This window comes from Oreochromis niloticus, linkage group LG20, assembly GCF_001858045.2.
Source record: "Oreochromis niloticus isolate F11D_XX linkage group LG20, O_niloticus_UMD_NMBU, whole genome shotgun sequence".
Taxonomy (NCBI): domain Eukaryota; kingdom Metazoa; phylum Chordata; class Actinopteri; order Cichliformes; family Cichlidae; genus Oreochromis; species Oreochromis niloticus.
The window spans coordinates 34981555-35001334 of record NC_031984.2 but is presented as its reverse complement, the minus strand read 5'-3'; the positions used below and the strand labels follow the sequence as shown (position 1 = coordinate 35001334).

At 42.4% G+C, this 19780-nt stretch overlaps 1 protein-coding gene across 6 annotated transcripts in view; it reads left to right on the top strand.

The window, feature by feature from the left end:
• Nucleotides 1-19780, top strand: part of plch2a (phospholipase C, eta 2a) — a 166258-nt gene that overhangs the window by 127230 nt on the left and 19248 nt on the right. For all 6 annotated transcript variants that reach the window (XM_025901547.1, XM_025901546.1, XM_025901545.1 and 3 more), the window contains exons 9-16: nucleotides 5703-5874; nucleotides 7883-7990; nucleotides 10605-10760; nucleotides 12789-12887; nucleotides 13354-13454; nucleotides 16598-16686; nucleotides 19121-19303; nucleotides 19479-19586. In XM_025901547.1, the coding sequence (XP_025757332.1) occupies nucleotides 5703-5874; nucleotides 7883-7990; nucleotides 10605-10760; nucleotides 12789-12887; nucleotides 13354-13454; nucleotides 16598-16686; nucleotides 19121-19303; nucleotides 19479-19586 (1016 nt within the window). The remainder of the gene's footprint in view (nucleotides 1-5702; nucleotides 5875-7882; nucleotides 7991-10604; nucleotides 10761-12788; nucleotides 12888-13353; nucleotides 13455-16597; nucleotides 16687-19120; nucleotides 19304-19478; nucleotides 19587-19780) is intronic.

Here is a 19780-nt window from a genome sequence, read left to right as displayed (position 1 = left end):
AGTGATGTATTTTGCAGGCCCAATTTCATCAATGCAGTCATCAATAAGAGGTAAGGGATGTGCATCTGATACAGTGACAGATTTTACCTTTCGAATGTCGATGCATCTTGGAGTTCCATCTGACTTTCTTCCATTCTGAAGAATATACTGAACTTCCTGTTTTATTATTTCCCTCTTTGCTGGGCTAACCCAATAAGCACGCGGTTTGATTGGTGTAGGGTTAGTCAGCAACACATGTTTTATAACAGTGGTTTGAGATGGGACGTCATTGAACAGAGATGGGAATCCCAACATGAGTGTTATGATATCATTGCTCTGTTCATCAGGAAGGTGGGACAGGTATTGTGGTAGTGTTGACATTATCAGGGAATTACCTAGTCGAGCACTTTGAGGCTCAGCACCCCGTAACACCAACCCTTCTTCATCTGGAGTAACGTCCACCTTGGAAACAGAAGCCATCGGGGATATAGCCACTTGTTCTTGGGCCACAGACAGCACAGTTGAAGGTTCACGAGAGCTGTACAGCTTCATCGTGTTGACGTGACACATTCTAGTAGGACATCTAGGTTTGGGGTCTGAATAATGTAGTTGGTCTTGCTGAGCTTTTTCTCTACAACATAAGGACCAGAAAATTTAACAGAGCTGAGCCAGGATAAGGCAGGAGAAGGAGCACTTTGTCACCTGGCTGGAATGAATGGTCGACTGCCCTCTGCTTAAAGTGTCTCTTCATCTTTGCTTGTGAAGCGGCTAGTGCATTCCTTGTTAGGTTAAAGAGGGCTTATTCCCTGTCATTTAGTATTCTGACATACTCCAGAAGGCTCTTGGTGTTATCAATCGGATTAGCCAACCTCTCTTTAAAAACCTTTAAAGGACCCCCTCATCTCACGCCTAGACCCCAGTTCACCAGGACTAAACCCCAAAGATTCTTGGGTCGCTCCATGGCAGGCAAATAATACCAGGGGAACACTTTCATCCCAGTCCCATTGAGAACTGTAACAGTGTTTTTGCAACATGAACTTCAAAACTGTGGTTTGCCTGCACTGGTGTGTGAATGTGAGAGTGAATGAATAGTGGAATTGTAAAGCACTTTGGGTGCTTAGAAAAGCGCTATATAAATGCAATCCATTATTATTATCATTATTCAAAGTCCAATGAAACCTCTCTAGTGCCCCCTGACTCTCAGGATGGTAAGGACTAGAGGTTATGTGTTCGATGCCTAATGTTTTAAGGGCTTGGTCGAATACTCTCGACTTAAAGTTGGTGCCTTGGTGTGTTTGCACAACCTTTGGCAGACCAAATGTTGAACAGAATTTCACCAGAGCTTTGACAACAATCTGAGCTGTAATCCTCTGTAGTGGAATTGCCTCAGAAACCTAGTTGAAACACACATAAACATCAACAGAAACCGGTTTCCAGTTTTAGATTTAGGTAAAGGCCCCACACAGTCAACAATCACTTTTTGAAATGGCTCCTCTACTACTGGGATAGGACAGCGGGGAGCTGGAGGAATTATTTCATTTGGCTTCCCAGTTATTTGGCATACATGGCATGTACGGCAGTATTGAACAACATCCGATTTCAGTCCTGGCCAGAAGAAATGTTTCAGATGGAGATATGGAGATGAGACTCTGCAAACAGTGGCCCATATTTCCACAGTCTGGGACCAAATGTTGCTCTCCAAGATGACAATGTTCGGCTCCGCAGAGCGGGGTTTATTAGACACTACCTTCAGAGTTTGGAAGTGGAGAGGATGGAATGACCTGCCTGCAGTTCTACTAATACCTAACAGAACCATACTGGCCGACTCACAGCAAATGCTGGTTGAATAAAGTGATGCCATCCCATGGCAGTGGGTGACCCAGCTGACGACCAGTATGAGGAGGAACTGCCAGGCTCTTGTGGTTGTCTATGGTTCTTCCACATGCTACCAATATGTCTTGTTTCTTCAGACTTCAGTCATCCAATCCAAGAAACGACACCAAACAAGTCAATAGCAGAAGAAGCTGTTTGACACTGACGGAGAAGATTTGGCAAGTTTTTCATGGGCGCAACCCACATACTCAACTTTGCTGCTCAACCCATGAATCCACTTTCCTTACAAATGTAGCACCAATGAAGGGGAAATAAAAACAGACTTTCCAGTGGCGTAAGGTTTGTTGCCAACAAGCACTGTTATAACTAAGAAACACAAGTTTTGTAGCATCAGTCACACAATAATTTCTTGAGTGAGTGTACCAAGTGTATATACTTATGTGTTTTTGAACTGAGAGAAAAAGAAACTCAACCTCTCATACCATCACTCATGGATTTCTTGAATTAAAAGCACTTTCAAACTCTAAAACATCCTATTTTACATCACAAAAGAAATATATTTCACACTCCTTTATTTCATACACACTTTTTTAAATGTTCTAACCTCTTTCAGACGCCATGAATCGTCTCACACACACTGCCTTTTCTCTCAAACTCCCACCTTTTCACTCACTCAGACAAATCACGCAGAGTCACTCAAATCAAATACTGACAGCATTCACACGGTTAAAATACGCTTTCATACAAGTATTTTAGCCATGCTTTTCATCATCAGAAAGAGCAAGTAAAGAAAAACTGAAACCTCTAATCATTCTCACAGCTGCTCACACCACACACCTAACTAAAAATAAAACACACCCCCATTTATTACTCAAGAGAGGTTACTACACGAAAATATATAGTGGTCTTAGATACTGTACAACACACTCAATCTATATATATGTCAAAACTCAGTCAATGACTATACATCCACAGTAATGAATTCAAACTCTATTTATACTCTTGTAATACGCAAAACCAGCCTCTTAATTACAGGCATTTAGCAAAATTTTTCAAACAATAGTTATAAACTCAATACTCTCGAAACCGAAACCACCCTCTCTGCGCGTCACCGCTGCTCATTTACATTCTCACACACACACCATCAGTGCACATCCGGCTGTGCACTGCCGACACAGAGACTGATCTCCCACAAAGATCTCATATTTTATATTACACAGACGTCTTTTAATTACAACTGCACAGATTTTTAGGCCTCTTAAACCTATATAATTTCGATAAATTTAACATAACGGCTCCAACCGATAAGTCCCAGACTTTTTGCGACCAATTCACCGGACCAGCTCCAACCGTTCCGTCCACATTTCTAGCCCTAACTTAATTTACAGGTAGCCAAAAAAGCGCAAAATAGAGGCTCCAACCCCTAGCAATTTTGAAGGTTCCCAAGTTCTTCCCGGTTTGTCGTACCGTACTATCCCTACTCACCGGTAGGCCAAGGGTCAGCGTCCTGCCCAGGCGCAAGCGTTACCAAGGAGAAAAATGCGCTTCTTAACAGACGCCGCTGTCGTTCTACAAAGATTTAGAGTAATTTGAACCAACAATCTACATCCGAACCAGGATTAAGATTAAGGACAACCCTCAACAGTTTTGGAGATTCCCCAGTTCTCCTCGGATGTTGCCCGAAACTATCCCTAGTCATCGCTAGGTGAAGGATAAATTTCTCTATCCAGCAGGGAGCGTCACCTCCGAGAAACTTCTTAAGGGTTGCATAACCAATGGGGCTCCAACCCACAAAATGACCAAATTCCCTACCACACTAAATTAGCAGCTCCAACTGCTTTAATTCTCTCAACGGCTCCAACCGTTCTTAATTCTCTCAGCGGCTCCAACCGCTTTTAACTTTCTCAGTACTGTACTTTATTACTTTCATTATCACCAAACTCAAAACAGACATTCACCAGTAATTTCAGTGAGTAGACTTTAATTTGTCATATCCAATCTGGCACAGTTTGGAAAATTCAACAGGTATGTGCCTTACCTTTGTATAAGCCGGCTTGTCTCTCACTTTCGACCACTGACTCGTATCTGCCCGTCTAATTACCACGGACCCCGGATCTCTTCGTCTACACCAAAATTCCCCCTCTCACCGGACGATGTCCCCAAATGTTAAGGTTCAAAAGTGTTGAGGGGGAATCCAAAAATAACCACAGATCCAGCCTGGTGCAATTAGACGACATTTTAATGAATACACGCGCGCGGAGTCCGAACGCTGTGCAGATTTCAGTGTCGAACTACCTTACAATAGTCAGACAAAGGTTTTATAGGGTTTCTGTTGTCAGGCAGATCCAGTACAGCATACGTCAGCCTAAACCACAAACGTTCAGTCAACAACTTTGAACACAGTCATCGTCTTCGGCTCGACCCCAGGTGCTTCCTGTCTCCATCCTCGGACGCTCGCCTCCGCTGTCGCTTATCTCTGGGACATCTGGTGTACTTCCTGGAACAGACTAACATGTACGCACCCCAACTTTGCAGTCGCAAGCAAAACACATCTTAACTTCTTACCTACTAAATGAGTCTACTTATATGTATGTGTATGTGTCAGCTTCTGCTGCCCTTTGTTTCACCCTTCACTTCATCGGCTAAACCTCGTAACCTTTCCACTAGACAGAAGGCCAGCACAACTGAAACTATGTGTGTGTATGTGTGCAATAATCTTGACTGATATATAAAATGTATAAAACAAATGTTTCAATCTAATACAACTACTTAAAGCTTAATAAAAGATAAATGCATAATAAAACACCCTGCTCTTGGCTTATACTCAGACTCGGCTTTCAGTTTCACTTCTGCAAGCCTTGCAGAAGTGTTTCCTGTCTCATTTTGGCACAGAGTGTATTTCCTGTCCCTGCAGTCTACACAGAAACATTTAAGATTATTATATAGGAGCATTGAAAAACATTTAAAATTATAGATTCAACTCCACAGTTTAAAGTGGTTCTTCTTGGACCTGTAATAAAGACTAATATAACACCAATATATTTGAACATCTGAATGCATCTGCATGCAACATCACTATTAATAATGAACTGGTAATGATGATTATACTAATAGCAGCAAATAATAGCAGCATAACATTCCAGCACTCCCGACAACTTCCACTTTATCTCTTATCAATTAGCATACAGGCTTCTGCTGTTAAAATCGATGAATAATTTGTTGTACATTTTCATGATGTGATTACTGTTCATCACTGTAGTAGCACCACTTATTGCTGATGTTGAAGAAATTCTTCTCTGGGCCTGTATCCTCCCATAAAGAACGTTATGGTCCATGTATAAAAATGTTCTCAGTTCCTCCACCAGGTCCAGAGTGGCTTTCTGCTGCAGTGTGGCCGTAGTGATCTCCTCTGTCATAAACTCTGTGACTTTTTAATACCATCACCTTACTGCGCTCTCAAGCCCATACTGAGAGACGCTCTTGTAGCGTTACCCTGGAAACCCGCCAGCTAGTTTTCCAACTAGTGTCCTCCTTACAAAAAAAATTGCAAGGACTAATAATTTAAACCAAGTAGAGTTAAAAGGGGCTTGGTATTAGTCCACCGGCTGTAATCCAAAATTAAACCTCAGTAACACAACAAATACTCCAAACCGGATACAGAGAGTAGTGTAAACGAAAACAAACAGGCATCGTCAAACAGTGAACAACACTGTTACACAGCCATGTATGTGCCAATGCTTTGTCATTACTGTAATTTACAGTATTCTTCCACCTGTACTGATAGTAAAATCAAGAAAACACAAAGTGTGAAAAGTATGAAATAATTAAATTGTGCTCTAACAACCAGCTGACACAACCCTCTTTCTCCAACCTGTGTGATTGTCTGCTAGCTACCCAGTGATCCTGTCTATAGAGAACCACTGCAGTGTTCCTCAGCAAAAGAAGATGGCTCAGTACCTGATTGAGATCCTGGGGGACAAGCTGGATGTCTCCAACATCAAAGCTGATGAATCTGGGCAGCTGCCATCCCCAGAAGCACTCAGGGGCAAGATCCTTGTGAAGGTAAAATCCCAATATGGATGTTTGAAAGTGACAGATTTTCTTTGGTGTGCGGAGGCAGTCCTCCGGCAATTACCTCAGCTTACTGCTTTTATTATCCGGAGTCTGAACCTCACAGAGTAACTTCAAAGGTGTATGATATAATGGGGTGATCAAAGTAGTGAGACAGAAGCAGAGAGTGACATATGAAGCAAATAGAAAGAAAACAAAAATCACTTTGGACTATTTGTGCGTGCGTGCGTGCGTGCGTGCGTGCATTAACACTAGATGGTAGCTGGATTATTATCTGGGCGTTTGTGTTATTGTACAACAATATTTGAAGTGCCGACTCTGCCAATAACTGGTTGCAGGTGCACTTCTGGGTCATGAGCTACATTCAGATCTCTGAAAGCTCTGAGGGATGAAATGTTGATAGAGATGCGTTTTCCTCATTTATTATCATATTAAATGTGATATATGACAGCTGAGATGGACTGCGGCGCCCTTACAACCCTTAATAGAGTAGATACACAGAAACTGCAGGAGCCTTCAGAGCCAGCTTTTTCTTCAGCAGTGGAGTCTTGTGTGATGCATACAGGCCATACTTACTTTCTTTGAGACAAATGTACCTGCTGATTCCAGGTCTTTCTGTAGCTGTCCACAAGCGCTCCTCTGATTATTCACTCCTCTTTCTGAATCTTGCAGGGGGCATGTGGTCGTGTCGGTTTATGGTGAAATTATGTTTTTTCCTCTTCTTCTGGATTATTGCCCCAACAGTTTTCACTGGAACCTGGAAGAGTTTAGAAATTATTATCAGTATGTTTTGCAACAGTAAGGTTGTAAAGGTCTTGAGAGAGCTCACTGGTTTTACCCATCATGAGATGTTTCTTGTTAGACACCTGGTTAATGAGTCCCTTTAGAAATAATTCAATACTTATTTCATATGTACAACAAAACAAAACAGTATATATACTGCATGCTTTGATCTGGAGCATGTATCAGAGGGAGCAGCAGGAACAGATTTTGAACAGGGTCTGATGGTCTGCAGAGGTGTCTGTTCGTTTCCCGACTCTTGATTTGTACTGAATCAATTTGGCAGCAGTGATTTTTTTTCTGCTGTCCTCACTGTCCTCTATAGTCTGTTCTTGTTCTGTTTGGTGGCTGATCCAAACCATACAGTGATGGATGAGCAAAGAACTGACTGTGTTATTGCAGAGCAGAAATGGATCAACAGCTTCTAAGACTGGTTGAACTTCCTGAGCTGGCAGAGGAAGTGCATGCTCTGCCAGGCCTTTTCTGATGATATTGTCTCTATTGGGTGATCATTTGAGATCCTGGGAGACCGTGGATCCCAGAAACCTGGAGGTTTCCATAGTACACACTGTGCTGGTGTGCATGGAGAGGGGTTCCTCCTGAAGGCCACGGTCATCCCTACAGTTCTGAGCGTATTCACCTCGAGGTTACTCTGACTGCACCACAGAGCCACCTCTGTATGCACACTCACTGCCATCCTACATGAGTCTAAATGCTGTCATGTGATCTGCAAACTGTACTGTGTACAGGGAGAAGAGCAGAGGAGAGAGGACACACCCCTGGGGGGGGATTGATAAACCTGCAGTGAAACCCACTGAGGTCGTCAGCCAGTTGATGGTTTCCACACTGTGGTGGGATGGTCATGTCCTGGAGAGCTCTCTACACTGACGCAGCTGAAAACCTATTTTTCTGCTTTTCAGACAAAAACCAAATTTTGGGGCAGTCCTTTTCAGAACACGTAGTCCACCTGTCTGAAGTTATTTAGGTTAATTAATTAATTAGGTTAATTAGGTTAATTTAATGTTACTTTAACTTACTTTGAATTAGACACGTTTTAGCCACAATATCCAATCAACCTCCAACCCAGTGCTCTACATTAAAACCACCATGGATGTGTATACTACATTGACATGCACATTGTGATCATACTATATGGTGAATATCTCTTCTGTCTTAGAATATAAGAATCTTGTGTGATTTATTTTGTCCACTCTGACAGGGAAAGAAACTTCCTCCCAACATAGACGAGAATGCAGAGGAGGGAGATGTGTCTGACGAGGACAGTGCTGATGAGATGGAGGATGACTGTAAGCTGATCAATGGGGATGTATGTACCTATCTGGTATCTATCTGTTCAGTCTAGCAAAACAATTTGCGTCCTTTTGTCCAGTTGATGAAATGTGAGGTATGCTTGTATTTCTTGTTGCTAATGCTTCATGTCCCTCTCCCATTTTGCACTGGTTCTCATATACCTATATCTCATATACTCGTATCTGCTGTTTGGTTATTTGTCTCATTTCTTGCTGTTTTTTCCTTCCTTCATGGCCCTTTCACCCAGATTCTGATCTGACTATATGTATAATTCATATTATTATACAGAGTCTTACTCCCACATCTGGAATGTGTTACATCACTAACCGAGTGAATTATGTAATGTTATGTATCGCTGCATCTTTGCTCCTTGTTTGAAATATGGGTTTCTGCATGATGGGGTTTTTTTTCCATGTCTGCTCAGACCTGGTTATCGTTATCCAAGTATTCTTACAAATGACATAATGCCTGTCAACCTCAATGAACACTCATAATATAATCCTGTCGTAAAGACAGTATATAAGAATGACATGTTACACCACTTCTGGAATGGGTTATATCACTGACACAGTTGGGCTCTGTGTTATGTAACATGATGTTTGCTCCTCATGAAACCTGACCTTTGGACGGCCTCTGGAGGAATGCTGCTGTGCTCTGTCTCTGTTTAGACTGATGGAGCTGTTGGACTGCAGCTTAATTCTCACTTGGTTCTGGTAAAACTGTAGATTCAAACCTTGAGTGAAGATTTTAAAGAATAGCCATTACTTGATGTTTAGTAGCTGCTCTAGGTGGAGTTGAAATTTGTTTGTCATTAGAATAGAATTAGAATAGAATTCAACTTTATTGTCATTGCACATGCACAGGTACAGGGCAACGAAATGCAGTTTGCATCCATCCAGAAAGTGCTTTAGCCGTGATATAGATATATTACAATATATATTAGCAATAATATAGATGTGTAAGTATATTACAGAAATGGGTCATTAGGAAGTTAAGGTGGTTCTTTGATAATTCTGCTGACAGCATGACTGATCTGGAGAGTTTGGCAAATAATTTTAGAAATAGGTTTAAAATGTTTTAATGATATTTTATGTCTTAACAATTTCATTCTTAATTAATATGTTGTTTTATAATATAAATATAAAATATATGCCCCTTTTATTTTTATTTTATGTTTTATTCATTTAGCTACATCTGCAAATGTTTAAGGTTCATGGAAATCTTCACAGTCCAGTTTTTTAGTTTACAAGGTACTAGAAAGAAGAAAATATTTGTGGGTTATTCCTTTAAAAATAATCAAGCGAGTCCCTTTGAACTTTGGTTTGGGGTGAAATTTCTGCATTTTAACTTCCCTTAATTTTCCATCACTTTTGTTCCCTGATAAATTCCAAAATATATGATTCAGTGCTCAAAAAAGAAAGGAACAGTTTAATCAGAACATGGCATCAGGTCCAATAAACTCCTAGGATGTTGATTTAGTCAGTTAAGTAGCAGCCTGGGTTGTTAACAAGTTTCAGCATGTGCTGATGGAATTAACAGCAGGTTAGTTTCATTAGAGGAGCAACAATGAGACCACCCTCTAAACAGGAATGGATGCACAGGTGGAGGCCGCTGACATTTATTCTCTCTGTCTGTTCTGAACGTTTTTCACTACCTTTGCGTTTGGCTCGGGTCAGTATCAGTACTGGTAACATGAGGCAGTACCTGGACCATACAGAGGTAGCACAGGTAGTCCGACTCCTCCAAGATTGAACTTCAGCATGTGCCATTCCCAGAAGCTTTCCTTTGTCTGCCAGCAAAGTCTCAAGACCACGGAGGAGATTCCAGGAGATAAGCAGCTACTCGAGGACAGCTGGACAGGGTCAGAGAAGGTCCTAACCCTCAGCAGGAACAGAATCTGCTCCTTTGTGCAAGGAGTCACAGGATGAGCACTGCAAGAGCTACAAACCGACTCCAGCAGGCTGCTGGTGGGAATGTCTCTGACAACCCAACGTCCTCTAGTGGGCCCTGTGCTCACTGCTCGGCACTGTGGAAAATGATTGGCATTTGCTCGTGGTGGCAGGTCCACTGCTGGTGTCCTGTGCTTTGCACAGAGGAAAGCAGGTTCACCCTGAGCACATGTGACAGACATGAAAGGGTCTGGAGAAGCTGTGGAGAACATTATGCTGTCTGTGACATCGCTCAGCATGATCAGTTTGATCATGCAGACAGTTCCTGGAGGATGAGGGAATTGAATGGGCGTTTAACGGCCAGCATGTTCGGCTGACCTAAATTCAGTAGAACACCGGAAGTGTTTTCAAAGTGAGCAGTGTTAATGATACTGATGTGTTACTGTGTTATCAGTATTACTGATACCATGATGCTTAAAGGTTGTGACCTGGGAAGAAAATGATACATAGAAACAAGAGTACTAACAGGAACAAAAAGAGTGGCCTTAAAAATGTCATCCCAGACCTGTGTACTTTGAGGTCCTCTGGAAAAGTGTCACAAAATAAATTAATGTCCACATTACATATCCTGTAATTCATTACAGATGATATAAATCTATCTTAATAAGACAGTTTTAGAGTTGCTGACTTTTTCACCTGCTGTGTCACGGCTGAAATGATTCTGTTTAACTCGTCCTCCAGATGTCAGCTGACAGAAAGCAAGTAGAGAACATGGCCAAGAAGAAGCTTGACAACTTGATGAAGGAATCCAAGATCCGAGACAGAGAGGATCCAGACAGCTTTACCATCACAGCCCTCCCTCCTGCTGGGAAGACCATGGATAAAACTGGCAGTAAGGTAAACACAGAGAGCAAATATTTTGTCTCAGCATCCATTTCAACCACCCACAGAGGGCGCCATAGGGGTCAGGTGAAGTGCGTGCTTGGTGGCGGCCAAAGGCAGAGGCCCCGGCAGACTGATTACTAGCTTCCAAGTCTAGCGACTGGGACATGGAACGTCACCTCTCTGGTGGGGAAAGAGACTGAGCCTGAACCGAGCTGTGTGTGAGGTTGAGACGTACCGCCTAGATATTGGCTTGGGTTCTGAAACCAGCATTGTGGAGAGGGGCTGGACTATGTCCCAGTCTGGGTTTGCCCTTGATGAGAGGCAGCGGCTGGGGTGGGATACCAAGATTGGAGTTTTTGCCAGTGTCCAATAAGGTTTGCTCGCTGCACTTTTGGGTCAGGGAACGCGTACTGACTGTTCTCTGTACTTATGTGCAGAATACCCAGGTTTCTTGGAGTCCCTGGGTGGGGGTGCTCAAGGGTGCGCCACATGAAGACTCTGTTGTCCTACTCAAAGATTTTAGCTCTCACGTGAGACATGAAGGGGCACGATTGGGGGAATGCCCTTCTTGGCAATGCAAATTGTTCATAACGAACACCATGCTCGAACATAAGGGTGTACATAAGTCCTCGTGGCACCAGGACACCATAGGTCCTTAATCCCACTGACATGTCTCTTTAGAGAAACAGACTCATCCAACACTGGGGGCAAGGACACTGACGCAGTTGAACAACTTCATCAGGTGGCCTCCAGTTTTCACTGGAGTGGTTCACAGCTGAGTGTGAAGCGATGGGATGAGAATCATCACCTCCAAGTCGGAGGCCATGGTCTTAAAACAGAAAAGGGTGGAGTTTAACTATCTTGGGGTCTTGTGAGTGAGGGTGAGTGGGACATTGACACACAGATTGGGGCTGCAGGGGCAGTGATGTAGTCGTTGTACTGGTCTGTTCCGGTGAAAAGAGAGCTGAGTGTAAAAGCAAAGCTTTCGATTTACTGGTCCATCCGAAGGGTGACTAGCCCCTCCCTTAGAGAGAGGGTGAGGAGGTATGCTATCCGGGAGGGGCTCAGACTAGAGCTGCTACTCCTCCACATCGAAAGGAGCCAGTTGAGGTGGTTCGGGCATCTGACAAGGCTGCCTGCTGGGCACCATCCCACCAGGTGAAGCCCCGGGACAGACCCAGGACACAGGAGAGATTATATTCAATGCAATTTTATTTATACAGCGCCAAATTACAACAGGAGTCACCTCAAGACTCTTTATACTGTAAGGTATACCCCTTACAGTAATACAGAGAAAACACCAACAATCATGTGGCTCATATGCACTAAAAAAATGTTATTTAGTGCATATGGGACAATAATCTGTGTATGAATTGCACTCAAATTCTAAAAATCTATTGAATTTATGGGCCCACAGACCAGGGAGCTTTGTCCTCGTTTGTTAGGACGAGGACAACAAAAAAGTAGATACACCAAACAAATAATAATTTCACTATGTCTCGTGTTTTTTGCTGATCTGGAAGTCCAAATGAGACGAGTAGGAAGAGGAAAGAGTACAACGTTGAACCGTGTAACACCTTCCAATAGGGTCGAAACTTTGTGGGAAACCGATTCTGAGGCAAGAGAACAATAATTTCATGTTTGTTAAAATAAGAAGGCTAAATCAAAATTATCTCCAAGTATAAAGTCATAATTGACATTAAGTTTGATTACACACAGCTTTTTTTCTGGGTTTCTTGTAGTTTGCGTGTGAGGTTGGGCACCACTGGGGGAGAAATTGGTGCTCTCCGACTTCACTGGCATAAATGTAATAATTCATGTTTTCTTCCTTTAGAATCTTTGAGATGCACCTAAACAATCACTCCATATCTATCATGAGCCACAGTTTTGATGGATTTTTTTCATCTCTTTAAAGTTGAGATTGTTCCACCTTTAAGTATTTGCCTTCCAGTATGAGGTGGAAATGTAGAACAGGTTTAAGCTGGTGATACCTTCATTTTCTTTATTTCTTTAAAACATACATTACTCCTCTCTTGTCAGGGTAAATGTAAGGATGCGATGGACACAGCAGATGAGGCTTTTCCAAGCAGCAACAAGCGCTCAGGCCGCTCCTTCATAGAGAGCTTCTCTAAACGCAAGGTAAACTCTAACGTTGTCTCATTCAGTTTTCTGCTTCTGTGAGGACGACCAACACGGACACTGTAGAACTGACCTGTTGACACAGAGTTTGCATTATTGTGTGTTATTGCTTATTAGTGAAATGATCGGTTCAGGTGAAGACGCCATATCTAAGCATATTTGAATATATGCACACTAATTCAGAGAGTTGCTTTTTGTTAGTTAAAGTAGGATTCAATTAATCAATCCATGTCATTTTTATGTATTTGATATTGACTAGACTGGCACTCTTACAAAAGACGGTTAACCTGCATTAATTTTTTTGCGTCCTTTGTTGTGATGACTAAAAGACTTCTTTAAAATTAAGTTTATGTCTGTTATTATACATTTAATCAAAAGTGTCCATGATGGTTTAAAACGTCAACTTCTTGTCTTTTCAAAATGAAAGAAAAACTTTCAGTCTCGTGTGCTTCCTCACTCCTCACAGAAAAAGGCATCCAAGCTGAAGAAGGTCTCAAGCTTTGAAGACACAGACACAGACCAAGAAAGCACAAGCAGTGCTTCACGTGCTCCGCTGCATCACAACAAGTATGGCACACCAACGCACCAGTGTTTCATTCAGACACACAGTCTGCATGCAGAAATGTTAACAAAGTGCTGTCAGTGAAAAGTTCAGACTGAACTTTTGAATCTGTTATATATTCAGATCATATTTATTTTGTACCTGTGGGTATTGTAGAAAAATCTGACTATCAGACAAATCTGAAACTTAGCAAATGTGGCAGCTTTCAAAGGGTCTGAACATTTTCAGAATGCTTTACTGTGCTGATCACATACAGGTATGTGACCCTAACCCCACTGCAACACAGCAGTGCCGCCAGTCTCCAGTCTCATCAGGTTATTTCAGGTCATTGACCCCCTATGAGCAAGCACTTTGGCGACAGTGGGAAGGAAAAACTCCCTTTTAACAGGAAGAAACCTCCGACAGAACCAGGCTCAGGGAGGGGCGGGGCCATCTGCTGTGATTGGTTGGGGTGAGAGAAGGAAGACAGGATAAAGACATGCTGTGGAAGAGAGACAGAGATTAATAACAGATATGATTCAGTGCAGAGAGGTCTATTAACACAGTGTAAGTTAAAAAGATGACACCCAATGCATCATGGGAATCCCCGGCAGCCTACGTCTATTGCAGCATAACTAAGGGAGGATTCAGGGTCACCTGGTCCAGCCCTAACTATATGCTTTAGCAAAAAGGAAAGTTTGAAGCCTAATCTTGAAAGTAGAGATAGTGTCTGTCTCCTGAATCCAAACTGGAAGCTGGTTCCACAGAAGAGGGGCCTGAAAACTGAAGGCTCTCCCTCCCATTCTACTTTTAAATACTCTAGGAACAACAAGTAGGCCTGCAGTGTGAGAGCGAAGTGCTCTAATAGGGTGATATGGTACTACAAGGTCATTAAGATAAGATGGGGCCTGATTATTTAAGACCTTGTATGTGAGGAGCAGGATTTTGAATTCTGGATTTAACAGGAAGCCAATGAAGGGAAGCCAAAACAGGAGAAATCTGCTCTCTCTTTCTAGTCCCTGTCAGGACTCTTGCTGCAGCATTTTGGATCAGCTGAAGGCTTTTCAGGGAGTTTTTAGGACATCCTGATAATAAAGAATTACAGTAGTCCAGCCTGGAAGTAATAAATGCATGAACTAGTTTTTCAGCATCACTCTGAGACAGGATATTTCTAATTTTAGAGATGTTGCACAAATGGAAGAAAGCAGTCTTACATATTTGTTTAATATGTGCATTGAAGGACATGTCCTGGTCAAACATGACTCCACGTTTGCTGTTTTACAGCTAACTGATCATTGTAAATAACTAAGACAGCTGGGTCAAGTCATGGCCTTTTAAGTAACGTCTTAATTACTGCCAGCTTGAAGGCCTGTAGTATGCAACCGATTAATAGAGATAGGCTGATCATATGGTAGGAAATAAAAGCAAATGGACCTCTTTAAGTTTTTTGAAGACATTGCCCCTCTACTCTGATCACATGGAAAAAGGGTGTGGATCGTTATCAACAGAAGCTTCATGTGAAACCATTGTGAGACTTTGCCTCACCCTGTCATGAGGTCACCTGACGCAAGCTGTGAGTGGGCGTTAAGGTGTCTGGGAAGGATTTCAAAACATGATTGTAGATGGCAGTTGGTGTCATAAGCCCCGCCCTCTGTTCAAGGATGGTCGTCCACAGTGGACATAGATGCTTCTTTCACTCCTCTTTCAGTCTTCTCTGTCCAAAATGTGAACATTGGATTCCTTTGACCTTTAGATGCAGATGGACAGCTGAGTCTTGTCCTGTTGAGGTTGCTCTTCTGTGTTGTGCCATGTGTTTATAGAGTAGCTGTTTGGTTTCTCCAGTGTGGAGGTCTGAGCACGCCTCGCTGCACATCACACACTGTGTTGTTTACTTTGTGTTTGGGAGTTTTGTCCTTGGGATGAACCAGTTTGTGTCTGAGTGTGTGGCTGTTTGTCATTGTTCTGTGTGTCGTACTGTTTCTCCCTAGTTGCTGTCGGACCTTCTTTCCCACCACTAATTTGATGAAAACCCAATTGAGCCCCATGTTTTAAGAGCTTTCTTTACACGTGTGTGTTTTCTTTTCTTTCCCTTCTGGCTCTTTCTGACTGAGGGAACAGTTTTTCCCCTATGTTCAGGGTTCTGATGATTTTGTGTTCCAGAGGTTGGTGGGAGTCAAAGAGTAGGTACTGGTCTCTGCGTGTTTGCTTCCAGTTAAAAAAAAACAATTGAATTGTCTAATATGTAGATGAGAAGTTATTTTGTTGAGAAGATCAAACACTTTATAAGAAAAAGTCCTGAAAATCTGTAATGCTGCACCACTCCACCATTTTCCTCCTCCTGCACATGAGCTGAAATCAGCTGATTGTAGTGTAAGTGTGCAGAAGCAAAAACCACTCAGTCTGTGTGAGGTGTGTCTAACTGGTTCCCTTTGTCTTTCCGTTTAGTGGTCCAATATCCACAATTTTCTAGATACAATTTTCACATTTTGTGTGAGGGTAGATCAAAAACCGCTTGAGCTGATGTAATTTTGTTGAAAATCAGGACAAGGTCACACCCAATGTGAAAATCAGCAAGAACTTACTGACGATTTTTTATGGATTGTTTTCAAACTTCAAAACATATACCAGGCCTTGAGGGACACGATCACCATGGTTGGCTAAGCGTTTGATTCAGGACTGTCATGGCTGGTGCCCAAGTTCAAAGTTTACCTCAAAAAAATAAACGAGTAAAATATCATAAGAAAGGGTGTACACCACACTTTCTACTTTTTCAATACAATGCCTAATACCAGCCTTTTGGGATATTACATCTTTGTGTGGATCTAAACTGACTGTCAGCAAGAACAGTCATTAAGTACACACAGGGACAGGGGTCCAAAAAATAAATGAATTAAACTACAAGAACACACTATAGGTTTGAACCCTGATCAGCTCTATCCTATGATGAAACATTTCTATCCTGATGGGAGGGGTCAGGGTGACAGTGCATCACCTGGAGGACCTGGGGACCCACTAAAAGGTTTCAGCTCAAATGAACACCTGTGGGACGCTGACACGTTCACCAACACTTGAACCAGCCACATCCCCTGAGACTTGCAGACTCAAAACCAACTCTGTGTGATGTTTTTTTCCTTGTCTTGTCACCTTTTGTCTTTTGTCTATTCTACAGAAAGAAGAAAACCATGAAGCTGTCCAGAGCTCTGTCAGATCTAGTCAAATACACGCGGTCTGTGGGTCTCTATGACATCGAAGCACAAGGTTAGGAAATGTCTTTTCACTGCACAAAGCTTAGTTTATGGTGACAGTGCACTATAAGTAGGGATGGGGAATTGATAAGATCATTATCAGCTATCGATTAGATTATTTATCAGTTCTCTTATTGATTCTTGTTGGCTGTGCTTTGAGAGTCACCACTATTGCTAAGCAACATGTCAAAGACATTACATTTGTACAAATTCATTGCTTGCTGTGAGGTCAAATATCTGTGCATGTTGGAGGTAGTTCCACTCTTCGTTGTTGGTTCTTACTCAAAAAAGTAATGTATTACACAGAACACCTTTCTGAAAAGTAATGCAGCATGTTACTTAATTGCTCCCAGAGAAAAGTAACTTATTACACTACTCAATACATTACTTTCCTGTGAAACTCACTGTCCCTTCATTACTATTTAACAGTAATAAAGCTATACGCTACAGTCCAACACACCGACACAAATCTCTATCCTAATGAGGACACATGTTTTGTTGATAGCATGATGCAGAGATGAAAACCAGGGCAAAGTGATTCTACAGTAGAAACATGAACAGGTAGAAACTGAGGCTGCAGCCTGACTGCTCATCACTGCTGGTTTTACCTGTTGAAGTTGAGGGTCCGGCTGCTGGGCTGTGGTCGGCAGCTTTAACATCACTCTTAGTTCTTGGCTAGCTTAGCCAAAGTTACAGTAGCTTGCAAAAGTATTCGGCCCCCTTGAACTTTCCCACATTTTGTCACATTACAGCCACAAACATGAATCAATTTTATTGGAATTCCAGGTGAAAGACCAATACAAAGTACACGTGAGAAGTGGAACGAAAATCATACATGATTCCAAACATTTTTTACAAATAAATAACTGAAAAGTGGGGTGTGCGTAATTATTCAGCCCCCTGAGTCAATACTTTGTAGAACCACCTTTTGCTGCAATTCCAGCTGCCAGTCTTTTAGGGTCTGTCTCTACCAGCTTTGCACATCTACAGACTGAAATCCTTGCCCATTCTTCTTTGCAAAACAGCTCCACAACTGCCCTGTGACGGCCTCAGAGGTTGTCTAAGAGAATATTGGGAGCAACAACACCATGAAGTCCAAAGAACACACCAGACAGGTCAGGGATAAAGTTATTGAGAAATTTAAAGCAGGCTTAGGCTACAAAAAGATTTCCCAAGCCTTGAACATCCCACGGAGCACTGTTCAAGCCATCATTCAGAAATGGAAGGAGTATGGCACAACTGTAAACCTACCAAGACAAGGCCGTCCACCTAAACTCACAGGCCGAACAAGGAGAGCGCTGATCAGAAATGCAGCCAAGAGGCCCATGGTGACTCTGGACGAGCTGCAGAGATCTACAGCTCAGGTGGGGGAATCTGTCCATAGGACAACTATTAGTCGTGCACTGCACAAAGTTGGCCTTTATGGAAGAGTGGCAAGAAGAAAGCCATTGTTAACAGAAAACCATAAGAAGTCCCGTTTGCAGTTTGCCACAAGCCATGTGGGGGACACAGCAAACATGTGGAAGAAGGTGCTCTGGTCAGATGAGACCAAAATGGAACTTTTTGGCCAAAATGCAAAACGCTATGTGTGGTGGAAAACTAACACTGCACATCACTCTGAACACACCATCCCCACTGTCACATATGGTGGTGGCAGCATCATGCTCTGGGGGTGCTTCTCTTCAGCAGGGACAGGGAAGCTGGTCAGAGTTGATGGGAAGATGGATGGAGCCAAATACAGGGCAATCTTGGAAGAAAACCTCTTGGAGTCTGCAAAAGACTTGAGACTGGGGCGGAGGTTCACCTTCCAGCAGGACAACCACCCTAAACATAAAGCCAGGGCAACAATGGAATGGTTTAAAACAAAACATATCCATGTGTTAGAATGGCCCAGTCAAAGTCCAGATCTAAATCCAATCCAGAATCTGTGGCAAGATCTGAAAACTGCTGTTCACAAATGCTGTCCATCTAATCTGACTGAGCTGGAGCTGTTTTGCAAAGAAGAATGGGCAAAGATTTCAGTCTGTAGATGTGCAAAGCTGGTAGAGACATACCCTAAAAGACCGGCAGCTGTAATGCGACAAAATGTGGAAAAGTTCAAGGGGGCCGAATACTTTTGCAAGCCACTGTAAATTAGCAGCATAATGCAGTTGTTTCTGTGCTCTATGCACTCGCATCCTTTGCACAGTAAAAATAAAATAAATGTCCTTATCCACTCTGTGCACCGTGTCGTGATTTTCCTCTTCCTGCACATGAACTGAAGTGCAAGTGGAATTGAGATCAAAAGGCAAGCAGTCTAACAATTTCAAGGAACTGAACCACTGGTTCTCTACAAGAACCAGTTCTCAGTTTCCCATCCCTAACTATAAGTGTAATGTACCTACTTGCATTTTCTTTATTTGGAAAGTTTATGAGCCTCAGGAAGAAAACTGTGCTATCCCTGGCAGCTAACTGTGGCTGGCAGGTATCATCTCTGAGTGAGACTAAAGCCCACCAGGTGATGCAGCAAAAAGCGTCATCCTTCATTCAATTCAACCAGCGGCAGCTGTCCCGCATCTATCCTTCCTCGTACCGTGTGGACTCCTCCAACTTCAACCCTCAGCCCTTCTGGAATGCTGGGTGCCAGCTTGGTATGAATGTTGAAACTACATTCAGTATGTTCAAACATTTAGTGTAATAGCAGATTATGAGTGATACTTTCAGTTTGCTGATGATGCCAATTGGTTTTCCCTCAGTGGTTGTTACTGTGCACATTAAAGGTTTCCAATTCATGAACAATAATGAAGTGAAATGCTTTGATTTCAGTTGCACTCAACTACCAGTCTGAAGGCAGGGTGCTCCAACTCAACAGAGCCAAATTCTATAGCAATGGCAACTGTGGCTACATCCTCAAACCGGCCTTCATGTGCGAAGGTAGTTTGTCATTTTTCAGTGTGTTATCAGTTTCATTGCCTTTCATTAGTTTTGATGCTTATTTTTGGTCAATGTGAGAGTGGAGGAAGATGGAGAAAGAGATATCATTCATAACTGTACAGGACATGTAGCAAGAAGAAGAATTAAAGAGGCTGTGCATCTTTCCATGTTTGTTTGTTTGCTTGTTTTTAACT